This window comes from Diaphorina citri, unplaced genomic scaffold (assembly GCF_000475195.1).
Source record: "Diaphorina citri unplaced genomic scaffold, Diaci psyllid genome assembly version 1.1 scaffold673, whole genome shotgun sequence".
NCBI classification, from domain to species: Eukaryota; Metazoa; Arthropoda; class Insecta; order Hemiptera; family Psyllidae; genus Diaphorina; species Diaphorina citri.
In genome coordinates, this window is record NW_007378106.1 from 46,296 (window position 1) to 66,846 (window position 20,551).

Sequence of the window (20,551 nt, forward strand, 5' to 3'; positions counted from 1 at the left end):
TAAATCATAAACTTTGTCGAGTTTTTCCCTTACACCATATCAGCGGGCATTGTTTTGACAATGTCAGGCATAGGTTGGTGTATTGAGATTGAGATCATCTCTCTATCCGCTCCATACACCTCGCCTATTTTAACACGTTGTGTGCTATGTTGCTCGTAGAGCCCAGTTTCCTGAGCCATATTCAGCACCATTGTTGGACTTTTCTCTTGCAGCATAAGCGTTAAAGCGTCGTGGCCTTCTTGCGTCAACTATTTTTTTGGTTGCCTTTTTGCGCATATTGAGAGGCAATCCTTCTAATTTGGTCCTTGGGGATGGCTACCATTTCGGACTTGGCACACAAGGTGTTAACATGATCCAATGAGATAGCGAGATACACAAGTGGAATTAGCAAATTGAAGGAAATGGAATCTGTATTAGTTCACTGCAAATGTGTATTAGTTAACTGCAAATCTACATAAATCATAACTCTTTGCCGAGTTTTCCCCTTACATTACATCAGCGGGCATTGTTTTGACAATGTCAGGCATAGGTTGGTGTATTGAGATTGAGATCATCTCTCTATCCGCACTATACACCTCGCCTATTTTAACACGTTGTGTGCTATGTTGCTCGTAGAGCCCAGTTTCCTGAATCATGTCTCTTAAGGCGGTACACACTAGGCGATTTTTGCACAAATTTCAGGTCCAAAAGAGTACACACGCAACCGGAACATCAAGTTGGGAGATATGGCTTTATATTCAGCACCATTGTTGGACGTTTCTCTCGCAGCATAAGCGTTAAGCGTTGTGGCCTTCTTGCGTTAACTATTTTTTTGGTTGCCTTCTTGCGCATATTGAGAGGCAATCCTTCTAATTTGGTCCCTGGGGATGGGTGCCATTTCGGACTTGGCACACAAGGTGTTAACATGATCCAATGAGATAGCGAGATACACAAGTGGAATTAGCAAATTGAAGGAAATGAAAAAAAAATCGTAGGTATGAATTTAATGACTACCTTCAACATTCTCAATCTTATCACTCCTTAATTTTTATTTAATATCTGAGTGGGCCGCTCTTTTATATTTTTTACACTTGAGTGAAAAAAATTTGGAACAGATTGGATTTCCATTCCTTTACTCTGACAGCCTTTAGATAAGCCTTTTTCTGGAGGTTTAAAAAAAAATATCTCGCCCAGTCTGGTTAGCTTGGAGGGTAGCGCGCCTGTAAGCGCTAGATCGCGGGTTCCATTTCCGCCTGGAGCGGATTCCCTGGTCTTCTCTCTTCGACGATAAGACCCTAGTTCCCTCAATGAAACCTCTAAAAAAATCAACGGTTTTTGGTACCAAGTAGAAGCTCATGTTGTCTTTATGAGACGTCTTTGGTTTTCTAGTTAGCTCCGTCTGTAGTCAGTAGAAATGTTTTCGATCTTGAAAAAGCTCCAAAGTTTCTCCCAGATTCTTTTGCGCGAGAGTGTATGACACACTCCAAGGGAATAATATTAGCTTGGTGGTGCCCATCTAGATAAATCTGATGGGTGAAATAATTGAGATCTGTCTATCAATGACACCATCTAGATTAAACGAGCACGTAGGAAAAACTGTGTTAATAAACACTTCCCTGCCTTCAGAAGATCTGAATATGGAGCAACACCTACGGGTGGAAATTGCGATGCACTTTTTGAAGAGAAGGCTGGGAAAAAAAAGCACACTACTTACGTATGCCACAGTTATTTCAAGAAAAGTTGATGCAATTTTTGAATATGTTACAGACGGGATCCGGAAAGACGTACACAATGGGCACCGGGTTTGAGACGGACGTGTCAGAAGAAATGCTCGGCATTATACCGCGAGCTATCACTCATTTGTTCGAGGGCATACAGAATATTGCAGAACAGGCGAGACAGAATGGTGACACTCCGCCCGAAGTTGTGGTGCAGGCCCAGTTTTTAGAACTTTACAATGAAGAGGTAAGTGGATTGGAACACATCACATGCGTTCAGGCACACTCCATTTGTTAAGGGTCTAGTTTTTCCTTGCCCTTGGGATCAATTTAATTTGAAGAAACCAAGTGAGCTACTCGAACTAGTGGTTTCAATTAACTGTGGTGGACATTTAAGGAGCCCATATAATTGGTTCTGGATATCCAAGGGCAGTCCTTCCAACACCGTGAGCCAGCTACTCACGCTCAGACAGTGTGACAGACTATTGAAACGTGTGAGACGGACCCAGGTCTCTCAGACGGTCTGACAGATTTCAAGATTTTTCCGCCACACACGTTCCGATTGTCTGAGAGACTTAGGTCTGAGCGTGAGTAGAATTTTTAATATGGTAAGCATACTCAAATGCTTGTCACAAATATCGTTTCCCAAGCATTACACCTCTAGGTCTGAGCGTGAGTAGAATTTTTAATATGGTAAGCATACTCAAATGCTGGTCACAAATATCGTTTCCCAAGCATTACACCTAGATACTTTTTATGACTTGACTTGGACTCGAACCACCAACCTCCAGACCCAAAGTCCAACGCGTTAATCACTGCACCACTGAGATTGGTAGGTATATTACATAAATAAAAATAACACTTCCCGGTTTCAGATAATCGATCTGTTTGACGACACCCGGGACTACGGTCTGAGCAAGATGAAAAGCAACATCAAAATCCACGAGGACTCCATATGCCAAGTCAGGTTGTTCTTAATCTTGAAGAACAAGGGTTGAGAATCATACACAAAAGGCCACTTGAAGCTTAGGTGTAGGGCAAACAGCCCTATCTATCTGGAGAAGAAAATGATGCGAATCATACATTTTCAAATTCAAAAGATGATATGATAGATCAACATAGGTACCAAACATAAATTGACAATTTAAAATTTGTCCAAATTTTCACGTCCCATTTATCATCAGTCTTTTTATAGTGATCGTGCCATCACTGTTCACTTCTCGATTAAAGCACTCAGTTGTCCCCACGACCCACAAGAGTGAGCGCGTCTCTAAGCACAGAACCAAAAAAGTTTCGACCCCACCGGTGGTCGGACCCGAGACCTCCAGTGTGCAAGCCTATAGCCACTCGGCCTCGAAGGTAGATTCTCAGGGTGATATAGCTGGCGCCTGAAGTCTATACTGATGCGAGGGTGTACTATGTATGTTTCACTTTTTCTCTCAAAAGGGAAGCGCTACTGTAAGGAATTTTTCCTCTCAGTAAAAGTTTCACGGACAGCATTCTTCATGTTGATTTTTGGATACGAGTAGTTCAAACTTCCAAACTTCGAATTTTGTGGAAAGAGTGGAAAAAAAACAAATTTTTATCGTCATTTGAAGAAGAATAAATTGAAATGATCATCAAACAGAAATAAGGATCTTCAATATCCAGATTATCTTCAAAACGAAGTAATTTACATCAGATTTTGAATTATATCTGGGGGAAATAACCTGATGGGTGCAAGCAAAGTCATTCAAGTACTGGAGATTTTAAAACGTCCATTTAATTTTAAAATATCTCTGTGGGAAATTAGGTGACAGAGATGTATATGAACGGATTAAGTACCTGGTTAACGCAAACCACTTCTCTGATGGTGTGTGGTAAGCGCTTAAGATCAGAGAGATTGATCTCAGGTGAGGTCAAAATGGCACTCGAATCTCTCTTTATATATCGTCCGCTTTTAATCTTGCACAAAGAAGAGACGTTGATACAAATGAGAAACTTGAGAAAGTTAAAGTTTGATCTTCCCAACAAACTTCTAATGGTATAAGTTAAGTATATAAATTAGAATAATTATGTACCTATAACTAATCTGTTAGTCTATGAGATCATAAGAATAATATTTTTTTAATTAAAGCGTTAAATTTCAAATGACAGTTCTTTGAAAAATTGTTCAAAATATCTGAATTTCAGAAGATCAAAGCAAGGGATCAATATCATATTTCCTGTATGATTCCCTCTATTTCCCGTAACACTAATTTCCTTGTCCAAATCCTTTTCTACAAAAATAGATGATTATTTGGAAGAATAGCTCAAATTAGGCGGGTCTTAGAAAACAATTACAAAATTACAACCACATCTCCAGCAATTTCCTTTTTGAGCTGAGCCGAAATTCAGTTTCCAAGAGGCTTAATTCGTAGCGTAGGTAATATGTAGGTATATGACAGTAACGCTTTAATCCCCTTCTCCTAGGAAGTACAGTGTGTTAACAAAACGGAAGACCTTAGTCTGGGTAAAGCTATAAAAATGAAATGATTTACACAACACACGTCTAGTGTCTTCCTTTGTCTAAAATAAACATTGACATTACCTGTGCAAGTTGTTAAGGCGCAAGAAGCCCTAGAACAACGCAATTACAACCATATTTTCAGCAATTTCCTTTTTGAGCTGAGCCGAAACTCCGTTTCCAAGAGGCTGAATTCGTAAGCGTAGGTAATATGTAGGTATATGACAGTAACGCTTTAATCCCCTTCTGCTAGGAAGTACAGTGCGTTAACAAAACGGAAGACCTTAGTCTGGGTAAAGCTATAAAAATGAAATGATTTACCCACACACACGTCTAGTGTCTTCCTTTGTCTAAAACTCTAAAATAAACATTGACATTACCTGTGCAAGTTGTTAAGGCGCAAGAAGCCCTAGAACAACGCCTATAGTCCGGATTTGAAAGATAACAACTTGTTCTAAGCTGACAGTCTGAATTCTAAATAAAGCACTACTTGTACTTTCTTTTAATTTGATATCAACACGTTCGCTCCCTCCCCTATATTAACACCTTCCCTCCCTTCTCCGTTCACAGACAGCTCGAGTGACTCGGATTCGAATTCGGAAGACCGTCAAAGCGTGGATTCAGCATACAGTGCCGAGTTGGCCAATTTGACCACCGAGATTGACATCAAGCAGAAGTTGATCGAGGAACTGGAGAAGAGCCATAGACGTATGCAAGGGATCAAGCAGCATTACGAGGATAAGTTCCAGCAGTTGCAGGCCAAAATTAGGAGTACGGAGGAAGAACGAGACAAGGTGCTGGCCTCATTGAGTGAGTAATGTGCTATTACAATTTGTACTTTTTATGACTTGACTTGGACTCGAACCACCAACCTGGAGGATCCAAAGTCCAACGCGTTAATCACTGCACCACTGATATTGGTAGGTATATTAAATAGATAAAAATAACACTTTCCGGTTTCAGATAATCGATCTGTTTGACGACACCCGGGACTACGGTCTGAGCAAGATGAAAAGCAACATCAAAATCCACGAGGACTCCGGGCATTCTATCTACGTGACGGGGGCTACGTCCAAATCCATTCGCTCGGCGCAGGAAGCTATGAATGCCCTGCGTCAGGGGGCCCTGTCACGGACCACCGCTAGCACACAGATGAACTCGCAGTCTAGTCGGAGTCATGCGATCTTCACGCTTCATATTCAACAGAAGCGGCTCGTTAAGGTGGAAGATCCGGAGGGGGAAATTGGTGAGTTTTTGTTGTTTTTAACGTTTCCAACAGGATCAGCTTCAGAATTCTATTTCTAGATCTAGGAACTTCGCCACCGCCATGGGATCAGTCCAGAGGGAGGTTGGTGAGTGAGCCCCCCAGGTTAAGGAAGGTTCGGTCTTACCACCAAGATTATTTTTTCTATAGGCTGGGAACACAAGGACTTAATTCTCAAAATTCGGGCCCTGCTTTTAATTTTGACTTTAGATTACGAAAATCGTTCCTCGCCTCGCCTCATTTTTTTTTTTTTTTTTTTTTTTTTTTAAATGTTTTTTTTACTGCCCCGGGCGGGAATCGAACCCGCGGCCTAGCGCTTACAAGGCAGACGCACTACCAACTAAGCTAACTAGGCTGGCTTGAAAGGTTTAGATTTTATTGCTGAAATAAAAGAAGATCCTCTTGTTTCTGATTTGACATCAAATCTTCGTTCTTTCAAGTTTAGCTTAGCACCAATGGAAATAAACAAGGCAGTGGCGCCGCTACCTTCGAAGGTATCGAAGGTTGAAATGAAAACAGCACTTGACAGAGTGAACTGTAACTTCTGAGGTCTGATCGTCCCAAAAGCTAAGAAATAAGGAAGTACCTTCGAAGATATCGAAGGTTGAAATGAAAACAGCACTTGACAGAGTGAACTGTAACTTCTGAGGTCTGATCGTCCCAAAAGCTAAGAAATAAGGAAGACAGGATAGGAAAAGCCAGTCAGCCGTTCCAAGAACGAACCTTATGTGTCTAGGATAAAGTTCGGTCCGGGCGGAAATCGAACCCACGACCTAGCGTATAAAAGACAGGTGCACTACCCTCAAAGCTAACTAGGCGGGCTTCAATGTCACTTCTTTCTTCAGTGACAGTTGTACACTCAAATTTACTTGGACATTTCAAAAAATGTCCATTACATTGCTAGTAAAACAGTACACCTTACAAGTTAACTAGGCTATGTAGGAGACGTTAAACAGAGAGTAAACTAGCGTCTGGCTGTGCGGCTATAAACAGGGAGAAGAACAGCTAACCCTAACCAGCCTAGCTAGCTGATAGTTTCAAAGGGTTCTCTGTACCGGGACTCGAAATTAACCCGATTACTACAGGACTCTTTAGGAGGTAAGTAGGGTCATGTTTGCCTGATGAGCTAGAGCTAAGGAGATAAGTAGGGTCATGTTTGCCTGATGAGCTAGAGCTAAGGAGATAAGTAGGGTCATGTTTGTCTATTGAGCTAGGGCTTAGGAGATAAGTAGGGTCATGTTTGTCTAAAGGGTTCTCTTTGCTTGAAAAGAACAAGCACAAGTCCTCACAATGGTTGACTGCGGTTCAGGACGAGTCAATTAAACATGGCTAGAGACCATCACCCTGATGCCTGGTGTATGGCTGATAGAAGAGATATTTTCTCTATTTTGTCGTCACCTTTGGCCTTTCGGCTATAGCTAAAGCCGCTACTACAACAACAACAACTAGTTTTATGGAGGACTCTGTAACTTTGTGAATTTCCATTTATATTTTTTGAAATGAAGAGAAGTAACTGATACAATTCACAAGATTACTTCTCTTCATTTCAAAAACAACAACTGGGGTGGTTGTTTATCAAAAGTTATTCAATACTAACAATAAGTTTCGATTTCCAGCCACCACAAAGAATCAGCCCACAGAGAAGGTGCGCAAGGTTCGCGATGAATATGAAAACAAGCTGAACATGATGCAGAAGGTAGGCTAGCTGTTTATCAAAAGTTTTTCAATACTAACAATAATTCTTCTTCTTTACCTTTTCCCACTTAAGTGGGGTCGGCATTTTTGGACAACAATTTCCAGTTGCCCCGGTTATGAACATCATCTCTTCATAAACCATTCTCACTCAGGTCTTTATTCACGCAATTCTCCCATTTTCAATACTAACAATAAGTTTCCTTTTCCAGCCACCACAAAGAATCAGCCCACAGAGAAGGTGCGCAAGGTTCGCGATGAATATGAAAACAAGCTGAACATGATGCAGAAGGAAATGCGAAACCTCACCGACGCTAAGAAAGAATACCAGAAACTGCTGCGAAGTCAGAGCTCCTACGAGAACCAAGTGAAAACTCTGCGTAGTGAAGTGAACGAAATGAGACAGACACGGGTAAGTAGCGAAGATTTTTACTGGAGAGGTTGATAGGTTCGATTCCTGCCCTTGGATTTTTTTTTTTTTTTAATCCGTGACATACTCGTATCGGTGATTAAATTTGCCCCAGTTTCTTTGTATTCCCTTGAACTTTTAATCTTCTTTGGTGGTGTAGTGGAATCCGTGACATACTCGTATCGGTGATTAAATTTGCCCCAGTTTCTTTGTATTCCCTTGAACTTTTAATCTTCTTTGGTGGTGTAGTGGTCAAGACACTCGCCTGGTAATTAGAAGGGTGTGGGTTCAACCCCAGCCAAGGTGTGGAATTTTACCCTCGTCATTCTAGTAATCAGGAGGGTGTGGTTTCAATCCCAGCCAATGTGAAATTTTATCCTTGTCATTGTTTGAGAATTTAACCATAATATTAATTAATAGTAACATACTGGTATGCTGAAAAGGACTAAATGTGTATTATTTAGTCCTTTTCTAGCAGTTTAAAGATTAAAGAAGTATGATGCAAATTTAACATCACTGTCTTTAGCGGACTAAATGTGTATTATTTAGTCCTTTTCTAGCAGTTTAAAGATTAAAGAAGTATGATGCAAATTTAACATCACTGTCTTTAGCTGAGGTCTTTTTTGACAGAGGCTCAGCACTAAACACTATTACTTCATACTTAATTATATTCTTCTTTTACCTTATTCTCAGGTCCGACTGATTCGCAAGATGAAAGAAGAAACGAACAAGCACAAGGAGCAGGAAATACTTCGTAACAGAGAAATAGCCAAGCTGAAAAAAGAATCAAGAAGGGCTCAGAATCTGATAAGAAATCTGGAGAGTGATAAGAAAACCAAGGAAGTCATTTTGAAACGAAAACAAGAAGAGGTAAGTGTATAGATTTGAACTCGTGGTAACTCGCTTAACAAGCAAAAGGTTCTGGGTTCGACCCCCAGATTTTTTTCATTATTATTTGGGAGAATTTCTCAGGACATGATGCACACAATAGGGCTGCCTGGAAGGGACTGACAAGAAACGCCGACCCTATTTAAGTAGGAAAAGAAGAATATGATTAATTATTATTATTATTTCTTTTTAATCTGGTACCATAAACCAACCTCAGTGGTGTAGTGGTTATTGCTTTGTACCTACTTCGGTTCTGGAGGTTGGTGGTTCGAGTCCAAGTCAAGACATAAAATTTATCTGGGCGTAGGTATTTATTGGGGAACGACATTTGTGACAAACATTTAAGTATATGTTCAACACAAAATTCTTTCCTCTCTTTCCAACTTCTCATCTAACCCCCAACACGATTTTTTTTTCATAATCAAGCAAGGTCTTTTGATGTAAACCTTACGTATTATGCTGTTAAAGCCATAAAATACACGAGACCTTGTTTAGACTGCTGGGGTAAAGGGACTTTTTAGTCTAATTCGAGCAGGATAAACAAGGTATATTCTATTATGGCTAGAGACCATCACGCTGGTGTATGGCTGATAGAAGAGATATTTTCTCTATTTTGTCGTCACCTTTCGGCTATAGCTGAAGCGGCTACAACAACAACAACAACCTTACCATATTGACATTAACCGGGTTTATATCCAGTTTATATCAGTGCTATCTGTACTAGTTTCATTATTGTAAGAATCAGTATGCCAATGCTTTGTCATGTACTTGGCACTCTTGTGAGTCAACTTTCTAGCAGATTTTTTCGAACAATTAAATGAACAACATTATTGTTAGAATCAGTATGCCAATGCTTTGTCATGTACTTGGCACTCTTGTGAGTCAACTTTCTAGCAGATTTTTTCGAACAATTAAATGAACAAGAACGATTAAGATCCCATTAAATCAAGAAACGGGGTTAAATCTTTGTCTCTCACAGTCCTGACCTTGTTTTTGAAGCGTTATCAAGAACTTGATAGACTGCGTACACTAGATTTTAACCTATGTGTAAAGTCCAACCCGGTCAACGTTACTTAACTTTAGTGATCCATTTTTGACTGGAACATTCAACCTTCTTTCACGGTTGGCGTTTTCTGGTTAGGCGCCATCGCCACTACCTTCAAAAATCCATTGGTAGAGAATGCCATAGGTAGAGGATGCCATAGGCATTAACCCCACCCTTGATCAAACTTTATTTTGTACCTATACATTATGTTACCGTTTGTAAATATGTATTCTGTAAATACGGTCAACGTTACTTAACTTTAGTGATCCATTTTTGACTGGAACATTCAACCTTCTTTCACGGTTGGCGCTTTCTGGTTAGGCGCCATCGCCACTACCTTCAAAAATCCATTGGTAGAGAATGCCATAGGCATCAACCCCACCCTTGATCAAACTTCATTTTGTACCTATACATTATGTTACCGTTTTTAATTATGTATTCTGTAAATAAAGTTTGATCTAATCGTTTTAATAATAATTGGTGTCGCATTCACTATTAATCGAAATCAATTCATTATCCTCAATGGAACTTGGTCTGTGATAATTATTCACGGCTCTAAAGGTAGAAACACACTACACTAGATTTTAACCTATGTGCAACGTTACTTAACTTTAGTGATCCATTTTTGACTGGAACATTCAACCTTCTATCACGGTTGGCGCTTTCTGGTTAGGCGCCATCGCCACTACCTTCAAAAATCCATTGGTAGAGAATGCCATAGGCATTAACCCCACCCTTGATCAAACTTTATTTTGTACCTATACATTATGTTACCGTTTGTAAATATGTATTCTGTAAATAAAGTTTGATCTAATCGTTTTAATAATAATTGGTGCCGCATTCACTATTAATCGAAATCAATTCATTATCCTCAATGGAACTTGGTCTGTGATAATTATTCACGGCTCTAAAGGTAGAAACACACTACCACGTCACGGGAGCTCACGGGGAGTCGGGAACATGTGGTTCAAAGTTGTCCCATAATCTAGGTGAGCTCATGTGACGTGAGGGCAGTGTAGCTATCATGAACAAAATCACCTCCTATACTATGGGAAAACTTTGAATCACATCTTTCTGACTCCCCATGAGCTCTCATGACGTGAGGCTAGTGTGTTTCTACCTTAAGTTTGCATGACAAGATGCTGTGTAATTATCAAGACATCGAGACCCAGTGTTCTGAGAATGACGAGAGGGCAGTGTAGCTATCATGTACAAAATCACCTAATATATTATGGGAAAACGTTGAACCACATCTTTCTGACTCCCCCTGAGCTCTCATGACTTGAGGCTAGTGTGTTTCTACCTTAAGTTTGCATGACAAGATGCTGTGTAATTATCAAGACATCGAGACCTAGTGTTCTGAGAACAATGAACCGATGCTAAGTAGTAACTACATATAACAACGATTTTGCTACTAGAACTCTCGTCCTCTCGATGCTAGATTGCTAGATCACCCATTATTTCTTTCGTTCCAGCGGAACGGAAAGTCACTGAACCTCCAGTTATAGATACGACTTGAAAATAGCAATCTGTCTCGAATAATTGCATGTCTATCTACGCGATTGTCCTTTGTGAGTAATTACAACGAGATAGAGATACCTACTCGTCATGTGACTCGTTCAAAGTAGAGATGTTTTCAAGATTGAGTTACCTACATGGTTTATGATCTAACTCTTAAACTAAGTTGTACCTTAAAAAGAGCAGTTTTTTATACCACTCACTCACTCTTTGCACAGCTCTAGTAAGATCAAATTAAGGATCCTAAATAAAATAACAAATAATAACGAAGTTCAGAGTGTATCACTTTTCGGCCTTTTGGCCAAGATCAAAGTGTAGTATCTGTGTGTAGTTGTAATATAGTATCTGTGTGTAGTTTTCTAAGATCCTTCATTTGATCTTACTGGAGATGTGCAAGTGAGTGAATTGTTTAAAAAAGAACTACTCTTTTCAGGGTACAACTCAGTCCACCAAGATCAAAGTGTAGTATATAAAAGTATAGTATCTGTGTGTAGTTTTCCAAGATCCTTCATTTGATCTTACTGGAGATGTGCAAGTGAGTGAATTGTTTAAAAAAGAACTACTCTTTTCAGGGTACAACTCAGTCCAAGAGTTAGAAGTTTACAGTGTAGACCCTGTTTAAAGTGTTTAACGCCCTGTTTCTTTTCTATGTTTCAGGATTCGTCCTCAAAGCGCCCGTGAAGTGATCGACATGTGTCGCGTATGCACATTTGTCACTCCGGGCGAACCTCAGGTGACACTGGGCGCAGACAAGTCGTTCACGTTTGACTATGTGTTCGATATGGCAGATGTGCAGACCACAATTTACGAGCTATGTGCGGCGAGTCTCGTAGCGGGGTCTCTGGAGGGGTACAATGCGACTATACTGGCCTATGGACAGGTGAGTAATGCTGGCAGTAGTCTAGGACATTTCAGTCCCATTCTAACAATAGTCACATTCCAGTCAAAATATTATATTCCAAGAGGTTAGATAGAGGGAATTGTAACTGCTAGGGTGTTATCGTCCCGAAATCGAAGAGATAAAGAAGACAAGATAGGAGAAAGCCAGCCGTTCCTAGAACGAACATCATCCGTTCAGGATAAAATCCGCCTCGAGTGGGAATCGAACCCACGGCCTAGCGCTTACAAGGCAGACGCGAGGGTCTCTGGAGGGGTACAATGCGACTATACTAGCCTATGGACAGGTGAGTAATGCTGGCAGTAGTCTAGGACATTTCAGTTCCATTCTAACAATAGTCACATTGCAGTCAAAATATTATATTTCAAGACGTTAGATAGAGGGAACTGTAACTGCTAGGGTGTTATCGTCCCGAAATCGAAGAGATAAAGAAGACAGTATAGGAGAAAGCCAGCCGTTCCTAGAACGAACATCATCCGTTCAGGGCAAAATCCGCCTCGAGTGGGAATCGAACCCACAGCCTAGCGCTTACAAGGCAGACGCGCTATCAACCATGCTAACTAGACTGGCATTAAATATTAAGAGGCTTTTGGTTCCACCACCACATAATTTAGCGTAATGGGACTTCTATTCCCAAGCTGCTAAGTAGAATACTTTGAGAATTAAGAGGCTTTTGGTTCCACCACCATATAATTTAGCGCAATGGGACTTCTATTCCCAAGCTGCTAAGAATACTTTGAGCACACTACTTACATATGTACGTATGCCACAGTTATTTCAAGAAAAGTTGATGCAATTTTTGAATATGTTACAGACGGGATCCGGAAAGACGTACACAATGGGCACTATTAAGAGGCTTTTGGTTCCACCACCACATAATTTAGCGTAATGGGACTTCTATTCCCAAGCTGCTAAGTAGAATACTTTGAGCACTACTCACTTATGCCACAGTTATTTCAAGAAAAGTTGATGCAATTTTTGAATATGTTACAGACGGGATCCGGAAAGACGTACACAATGGGCACCGGGACATTTTCGCCTATAAGTAGGATCTAGGATAGTGTTTGCCTAATGACCTAGGGCTTAGGAGATAAGTAGGGTCATTTTTTCCTAATGAGCGAGGGATACCGCGCTCTATATGGATTAAAAACGGGGAAAATACGGGTGATTTCATTCAATCATTTTTCCTGATGAGCGAGGGATACCGCGCTCTATATGGATTAAAAACGGGGAAAATACGGGTGATTTCATTCAATCACTGAAGGGGTAGGACGACTTGGGGGTTAGTTTTCATATAGCATACGTAAGCATAGGAAAATTATAGTCCCTTGAATAATGGTCAGTAATAAATTAATACCCCAGTATGGCCACTTAAGAAGTCTAGTCTAGTAAAAGTATAGTTTTATTTAACATAACACTAGCCGAAATCCGTCGCTTCGCTCCGGATTTCTGCTAGTAAATCGGAAAATAGCCTATAACCTTCACGGGAGTGCAAGCAATAAGTTCACAAAGTTTCATAGCAATCGGATGAGCAGTTTGGCCAGCCATAAAGTTCGAACACACAAACAAACAAATATTCATTTTTATATATTAGATTGCGGTTCAGTTGAACTTCTCACCAAGATAGAATCCTGCTATAATAAATATATCATTTATTTTTAATATGATTTTACAATTTATTTCTTAAAATATATGTAGCTTTCTGATGTCAAAATTGTACAAAAGTACAGTCGAAAGTTGTGAAGTTTGATTTCAAAAACGAATAGGTACAGCTTATGATGGTATGGGTATGGAAGATGAGGCAGGGGTTCCCTAATGTGTTGATGGTGTTTCTGATGATGTTTTTCTTGTTATGTCTAAAGGTTTTATAAAGTGCAGTCCTATTTTGGACTAAAAAAAATGGTATATTGCAATTTTCTGAGAACGCCTTTTCACTGTTTCAGGTAACAGCAGAACTGTGATGATAGCCTGTGTGTCTCCCAGTGATCGGGACTTTATGGAATCTCTCAATACCTAATGAGCTAGGGCTTAGGAGATACATAAGTAGGGTCGTGTTTGCCTAATGAGCTAGGGCTTAGGAGGAAAGTAGGGTCATTTTTTCTTAATGAGAGAGGGATACCGCGCTCTATATGGATTAAAAACGGGGAAAATACGGGTGATTTCATTTAATCACTGAAGGGGTAGGACGACTTGGGGGTTAGTTTTCATATAGCATACGTAAGCATAGGAAAATTATAGTCCCTTGAATAATGGTCAGTAATAAATTAATACCCCAGTATGGCCACTTAAGAAGTCTAGTCTAGTATAGTTTTATTTAACATAACACTAGCCGAAATCCGTCGCTTCGCTCCGGATTTCTGCTAGTAAATCGGAAAATAGCCTATAACCTAAAATCACCTAATGTATTATGGGAAAACTTTGAACCACATCTTTCTGACTCCCCCTGAGCTCTCATGACGTGGGGGTAGTGTGTTTCTACCTTAAGTTTGCATGACAAGATGCTGTGTAATTATCAAGACATCGAGACCTAGTGTTCTGAGAACAATGAACCGATGCTAAGTAGTAACTACATATAACAACGATTTTGCTACTAGAACTCTCGTCCTCTCGATGCTAGTGTGGTCTATTTTATTTAACACTAGCAGAAATCCGGAGCGAATGAGAATGCCTTTTCACTGTTTCAGGTAACAGCAGAACTGTGATGATAGCCTGTGTGTCTCCCAGTGATCGGGACTTTATGGAATCTCTCAATACTCTCAAATACGCTAACAGAGCGCGTAACATTCAAAACAAGATTAGACTCAATCAAGACAAAAGCTCGAAAACTATCATGGCTCTCAGGAACGAAATACAGCAGCTTCAACTCGAATTGCTGGAGTATAAACAGGTATACATTTCTGTCCTATACCTAAGCCGCATTTTATTATTCCTCTGTGGCACTTTCGCCAAAGAGATATGAATTTTCAACTTCAACACCCTGTCTGCCAAAGCATATTCCATGGTGTTCACCCACAGAAACCCATATATTAAAACATTTCCCTTAACATTGGAGACAGTCTCTTTAATTCTTGGAATTTTTTTCACCAAAAAATGGCGGAATTTCAGGCATAATAAAATATGACCTATGTATTTTTCGATGGATTTTCTGATTTATTCCATTTTCTGATTAAAGGGGAGATATGAATTTTCAACTTCAACACCCTGACTGCCAAAGCATATTCCATGGTGTTCACCCACAGAAACCCTTATATTAAAACATTTCCCTTAACATTGGAGACAGTCTCTTTAATTCTTGGAGTTTTTTTCATCAAAAAAATGGCGGAATTTCAGGCATAATAAAATATGACCTATGTATTTTTCGATGGATTTTCTGATTTATTCCATTTTCTGATTAAAGGGAGTCGGGAACATGTGGTTCAAAGTTGTCCCATAATCTAGGTGAGCTGACGTGACGTGAGGGCAGTGTAGCTATCATGAACGAAATCACCTAATATATACTATGGGAAAACTTTGAACCCCAACTTTATGACTCCCCATGAGCTCTCGTGACGTGAGGCTAGTGTGTTTCTACCTTAAGTTTGCATGACAAGATGCTGTGTAATTATCAAGACATCGAGACCCAGTGTTCTGAGAATGATTAAAGGGTAAGAGAGTGGTGGGCGAAGATGGAGAAGAGCATGTAAATGATATGTATCACGAGAACATTATGTTGCAAACCGAAGTCAATAATCTACGTACTAGAACCAAAGCCATGCAAGAAACTATTGATGATTTGACCAAGAAGAACTGTCAGCTACTTGCTCTCAAAGCTTCCGGTAAGTAAACAGCACCCACTTTTATACCCTTGGGCCAGCCACTCACTACCAGGTAGACCTGACAGGTCCGCCTGTCAGGTCTACCTGATGAGCACACACACACTATCAGGTAAACCTGACAGGTCTACCTGATACCTGATGAGCACACACACTATCAGGTAGACCTGACAGGTCCGCCTGTCAGGTCTACCTACTTAACTCAACAGTCGAAAGAAAGCACTGTACCCACTCATACTTTTTCCCCCTTTTTAGGGTACACTTGCAGCCCTCTAAATTAAACTCTATCGCCCGTCAGGTCTACCTGATACCTGATGAGCACACACACTATCAGTTATACCTGACAGGTACGGCTGAAATGGTCCGCCTGTCAAGTCTACCTGATAGTGAGTGGCTGGCCTAAGATATTAGCGGTTGAAGTAGAGGACTACTTACCTCAACAGTCGAAAGAAAGCACTGTACCCACTCATACTTTTTCCCCCTTTTTAGGGTACACTTGCAGCCCTCTAAATTAAACTCTAAACTGTCAAGGTTATATCAAGGCTTTTAAACTACTTTGTGTCTGTACATTATTTATTTTTCTTTGAGATCTCTGGTTATTGATATGGCTTGTGTCAAAACTTACAACCAACTTAAAACCAGATTTACTGAGGTGATTGACTTTACTCTGACGGATAACATGAGGATATTCTATCAAAAAAATCCAGAACTTTGCTTAAAGAAGCCATTAAATAATATTATCACCCCTTTTCTTCTCGGCTTTGACGGATAACATGAGGATATTCTATCAAAAAAATCCAGAACTTTGCTTAAAGAAGCCATTAAATAATATTATCACCCCTTTTCTTCTCGCCGTTTTTCTTCATTTCCCTTATCTCCCTCCATCTTGTTCCCAGGAGCCTGGGTGAATGGAGGTCCCGGCGGAGGAGGTGGTGGAGGTGAGGAGGGTGGAGGTGACGACTGCTGCGTGAAGGAGATTATCACCGGATATTGCGGGGAGATTGAGGATCTCCGCTCCAAGCTGCTAATCTCCGAACACACCAACACTCAGCTCCGCAAGAGTCTGTCACGGGTAATTATGAACGTGGATTTATTTGTAAATGAATCAAGAAGCCTTTAATTGGCAGTCAGAATTTAAGACATACTTAGTTGATAAAACGATAAGATATACAATGTTCTGAGAGTTTTGTCGATCAAAAATAAATGGAAACTTGATAAATTAAATTAAATAATTAAATTTACAATTTCCATTTCAGATAGCGCCACCCTGTAACATACCGGGTGGTCCAGCAGGTTTGATGCACTCGCCTAGCCGTGCCGATGACCTGTACTCAGTAGATACTGATCTGATAGCCAAAGCTAAGGAGGAGGTGGCGAAGAATCTGAACACGTTGGCTAAGAAACGAAGACAGCTGAGTGAGAATGAGGAAGCCGAGAGGAATAGTGATAGTGACTCGGAAGGTAAGAAGTGATAGTGACTCGGAAAATAAATGGAAGAACTAAAGGTTTATAGGTACTTAGAACGTACTTCTCTAGGTTTGCAAATATAACACAGACTCTTTGGTCAACATGGATTGGAAGAACTAAAGGTTTATAGGTAGGTACAGTGACTCGGAAGGTAAAAAGTGATAGTGACTCGGAAAGTAAATGGAAGAACTAAAGGTTTATAGGTACTTAGAACGTACTTCTCTAGGTTTGCAAATATAACACAGACTCTTTGGTCAACATGGATAGGTTTATAGCTAGGTACAGTGACTCGGAAGGTAAGTGGAAGAACTAAAGGTTTATAGGTAGGTACACTAGGTACTTTAGAACTTACTCTCTAGGTTTGCAAATATAATACAGACTCTTTGGTCAACATGGATAGTAATAGTGTTCTTCTTGAGTTTTTTTTTTTACTCGTTTTTCTATACTAGCACATTCACTCCCTTCGCCTATCTCTGTTCTCATAAAGCTCTAGTCACTCGAAGACATTTTTCAATAATACACAAAGCTGCATCAATAAAGAGGGTGCTCTATTAAATTGTTATTACAATGGAACAACTTGTTCAAAGCTGACAGTCTAAATTCTAAATAAAACACTACTTGCACTTTAATTTGATATCAACACGTTCGCTCCTCCCCCGATATTAACACCTTCCCTCCCTTCTCCGTTCACAGACAGCTCGAGTGACTCGGATTCGAATTCGGAAGACCGTCAAAGCGTGGATTCAGCAACATGGATAGTAATAGTGTTCTTCTTGAGTTTTTTTTTTTTTTTTTCCTCACTCGTTTTTCTATACTAGCACATTCACTCCCTTCGCCTATCTCTGTTCTCAGAAAGCTCTAGTCACTCGAAGACATTTTTCAATAATACACAAAGCTGCATCAATAATGAGGGTGCTCTATTAAATTGTTATTATAATGGGGAACAACTTGTTCTAAGCTGACAGTCTAAATTCTAAATAAAGCACTACTTGTACTTTCTTTTACTTTTATATCAACACGTTCGCTCCTCCCCCGATATTAACACCTTCCCTCCCTTCTCCGTTCACAGACAGCTCAAGTGACTCGGATTCGAATTCGGAAGACCGTCAAAGCGTGGATTCAGCATACAGTGCCGAGTTGGCCAATTTGACCACCGAGATTGACAGTCTCATTCGAGCAGGATAAACAAGGTATATTCTATTCTGTTTATCCCCTACAGGTGAACATGTTACGCAAACAGTCACGCGCTCGCAACCCTTCCTCTACGATTATTGGCGGCAAGGCAAAAACCGGAGATATAGGCGTGTCGCCCAAAGCCGCCAAAATCAAGTGGCAAAACCTGGAGAAGAACATAGCGTCGAATACGTTGAACAAACACTCCTCTACGATTATTGGCGGCAAGGCAAAACCCGGAGATATAGGCGTGTCGCCCAAAGCCGCCAAAATCAAGTGGCAAAACCTGGAGAAGAACATAGCGTCGAATACGTTGAACAAACAGTCTGTGATAGGATTGGAGAGGGACCTGGAAAAGTAAGTTTGATAGAGGCTTAATAGATAAGGTCCCAGCGGAAAAAAAATCGGCTCTTATGGAAAAAAAAGAATATGGAAAAAAAAGAGGTTTGATGGAGGGAACTGCAACTGGTAAGGTCTTTTCGTCCCGAAATCGAAGAGAAAAAGAAGACAGTATACGAGAAAGCTAGCCGTTCCAAGAACGAACATTATTCTTTCAGGATAAAAATCCACCCCGGGCGGGAATCGAACCCGCGACCTAGCGCTTACAAGGCTGTCGAATACGTTGAACAAACAGTCTGTGATAGGATTGGAGAGGGACCTGGAAAAGTAAGTTTGATAGAGGCTTAATAGATAAGGTCCCAACGGAAAAAAAATCGGCTCTTATGGGAAAAAAAAAGAATATAAAAAAAGAGGTTTGATGGAGGGAACTGCAACTGGTAAGGTCTTATCGTCCCGAAATCGAAGAGAAAAAGAAAACAGTATACGAGAAAGCTAGCCGTTCCGAGAACGAACATTCTTCTTTCAGGATAAAAATCCACCCCGGGCGGGAATCGAACCCGCGACCTAGCGCTTACAAGGCTGACGCGCTACCAACCAAGCTAACTAAAGGTCCCAACGGAAAAAAAATCGGCTCTTATGGGAAAAAAAAGAATATGGAAAAAAAAGAGGTTTGATGGAGGGAACTGCAACTGGTAAGGTCTTATCGTCCCGAAATCGAAGAGAAAAAGAAGACAGTATACGAGAAAGCTAGCCGTTCCGAGAACGAACATTATTCTTTCAGGATAAAAATCCACCCCGGGCGGGAATCGAACCCGCGACCTAGCGCTTACAAGGCTGACGCGCTACCAACCAAGCTAACTAGGCTGGCCAGTAAGATCTTTGATGACGGGATTTTTAGCCCTCTGCTCGGCAAAAAGCTACCGACCTCACTCAGCCTGAGTGGGGCCGGGAAAAGCCAGTAGCACGCGATTACCCAGATGGTCACCCATCGGATACAAAACACGCGTACCGTTGCTTAACTTTAGTGAGCTATTGGGAACTGTTATCTTCTACGTGCTATCGCCGCTGGCTATTTAACATAAAATTCCTAATGCCTGATTACCCAGATGGTCACCCATCGGATACAAAACACGCGCACCGTTGCTTAACTTTAGTGAGCTATTGGGAACTGTTATCTTCTACGTGCTATCGCCACTGGCTATTTAACATAAAATTCCTAATGCCCGATGACGGGACTTTTAACCCTCTGTTCGGCAAAAAGCTACCGACCTCACTCAGCTTGAGTGGGGCCGGGAAAAGCCAGTAGCACGCGATTACCCAGATGGTCACCCATCGGATACAGAACACGCGTACCGTTGCTTAAGTAACTTTAGTGAGCTATTGGGAACTGTTATCTTCTACGTGCTATCGCCGCTGGCTATTTAACATAAAATTCCTAATGCCTGTTCTTTTTGCAGACTTGTCGTGGAAAGGCAAGAGAAGTCCCACGAGCTCCAAACCAAACTGAAGAAGTTGAATGAGTACACGATGAAATTCCCTAGGGAGAAGGATTTCCACAAGGATCTGGAAGATGAGATAGAAACCCTGAGAGCCAATCTGGATTATATTAACGATAGCATTACCGAAGTACAAAGGAACATTATACAGGTAATATTTTCCAAAAAAAATTCGCCAAATCCGTTTGAGAAGGAAGAATTTCAAATAATAATAATAAAAAATAGGTTCGATCAGCTGATTTGAAAATCTCATTTTGGTGAAAAATCTTGAAAAATTACCTCTGCGGCTGCTGTAATCGGGTTCGAGAATTTTTGTTTGTTTTTTTTTTGTTTGTTTGTTTTTTTTTTTTTTTTTTTTTTTTTTTTTT

At 40.5% G+C, this 20,551-nt stretch overlaps 1 protein-coding gene across 1 annotated transcript in view; it reads left to right on the plus strand.

Moving 5' to 3' along the window:
- The first annotated feature begins 1,723 nt into the window (after positions 1 to 1,723).
- LOC113468188 (kinesin-like protein KIF21A) overlaps positions 1,724 to 20,551 on the plus strand; it is a 36,945-nt gene continuing 18,117 nt past the window's right edge. The window contains exons 1-10 of the mRNA XM_026824941.1: positions 1,724 to 1,944; positions 5,146 to 5,428; positions 6,482 to 6,544; positions 14,581 to 14,783; positions 15,540 to 15,711; positions 16,605 to 16,780; positions 16,965 to 17,169; positions 18,245 to 18,351; positions 18,395 to 18,705; positions 20,145 to 20,334. Of these exons, the coding sequence (XP_026680742.1) occupies positions 1,738 to 1,944; positions 5,146 to 5,428; positions 6,482 to 6,544; positions 14,581 to 14,783; positions 15,540 to 15,711; positions 16,605 to 16,780; positions 16,965 to 17,169; positions 18,245 to 18,351; positions 18,395 to 18,705; positions 20,145 to 20,334 (1,917 nt within the window). The 5' untranslated portion in view covers positions 1,724 to 1,737. The remainder of the gene's footprint in view (positions 1,945 to 5,145; positions 5,429 to 6,481; positions 6,545 to 14,580; positions 14,784 to 15,539; positions 15,712 to 16,604; positions 16,781 to 16,964; positions 17,170 to 18,244; positions 18,352 to 18,394; positions 18,706 to 20,144; positions 20,335 to 20,551) is intronic.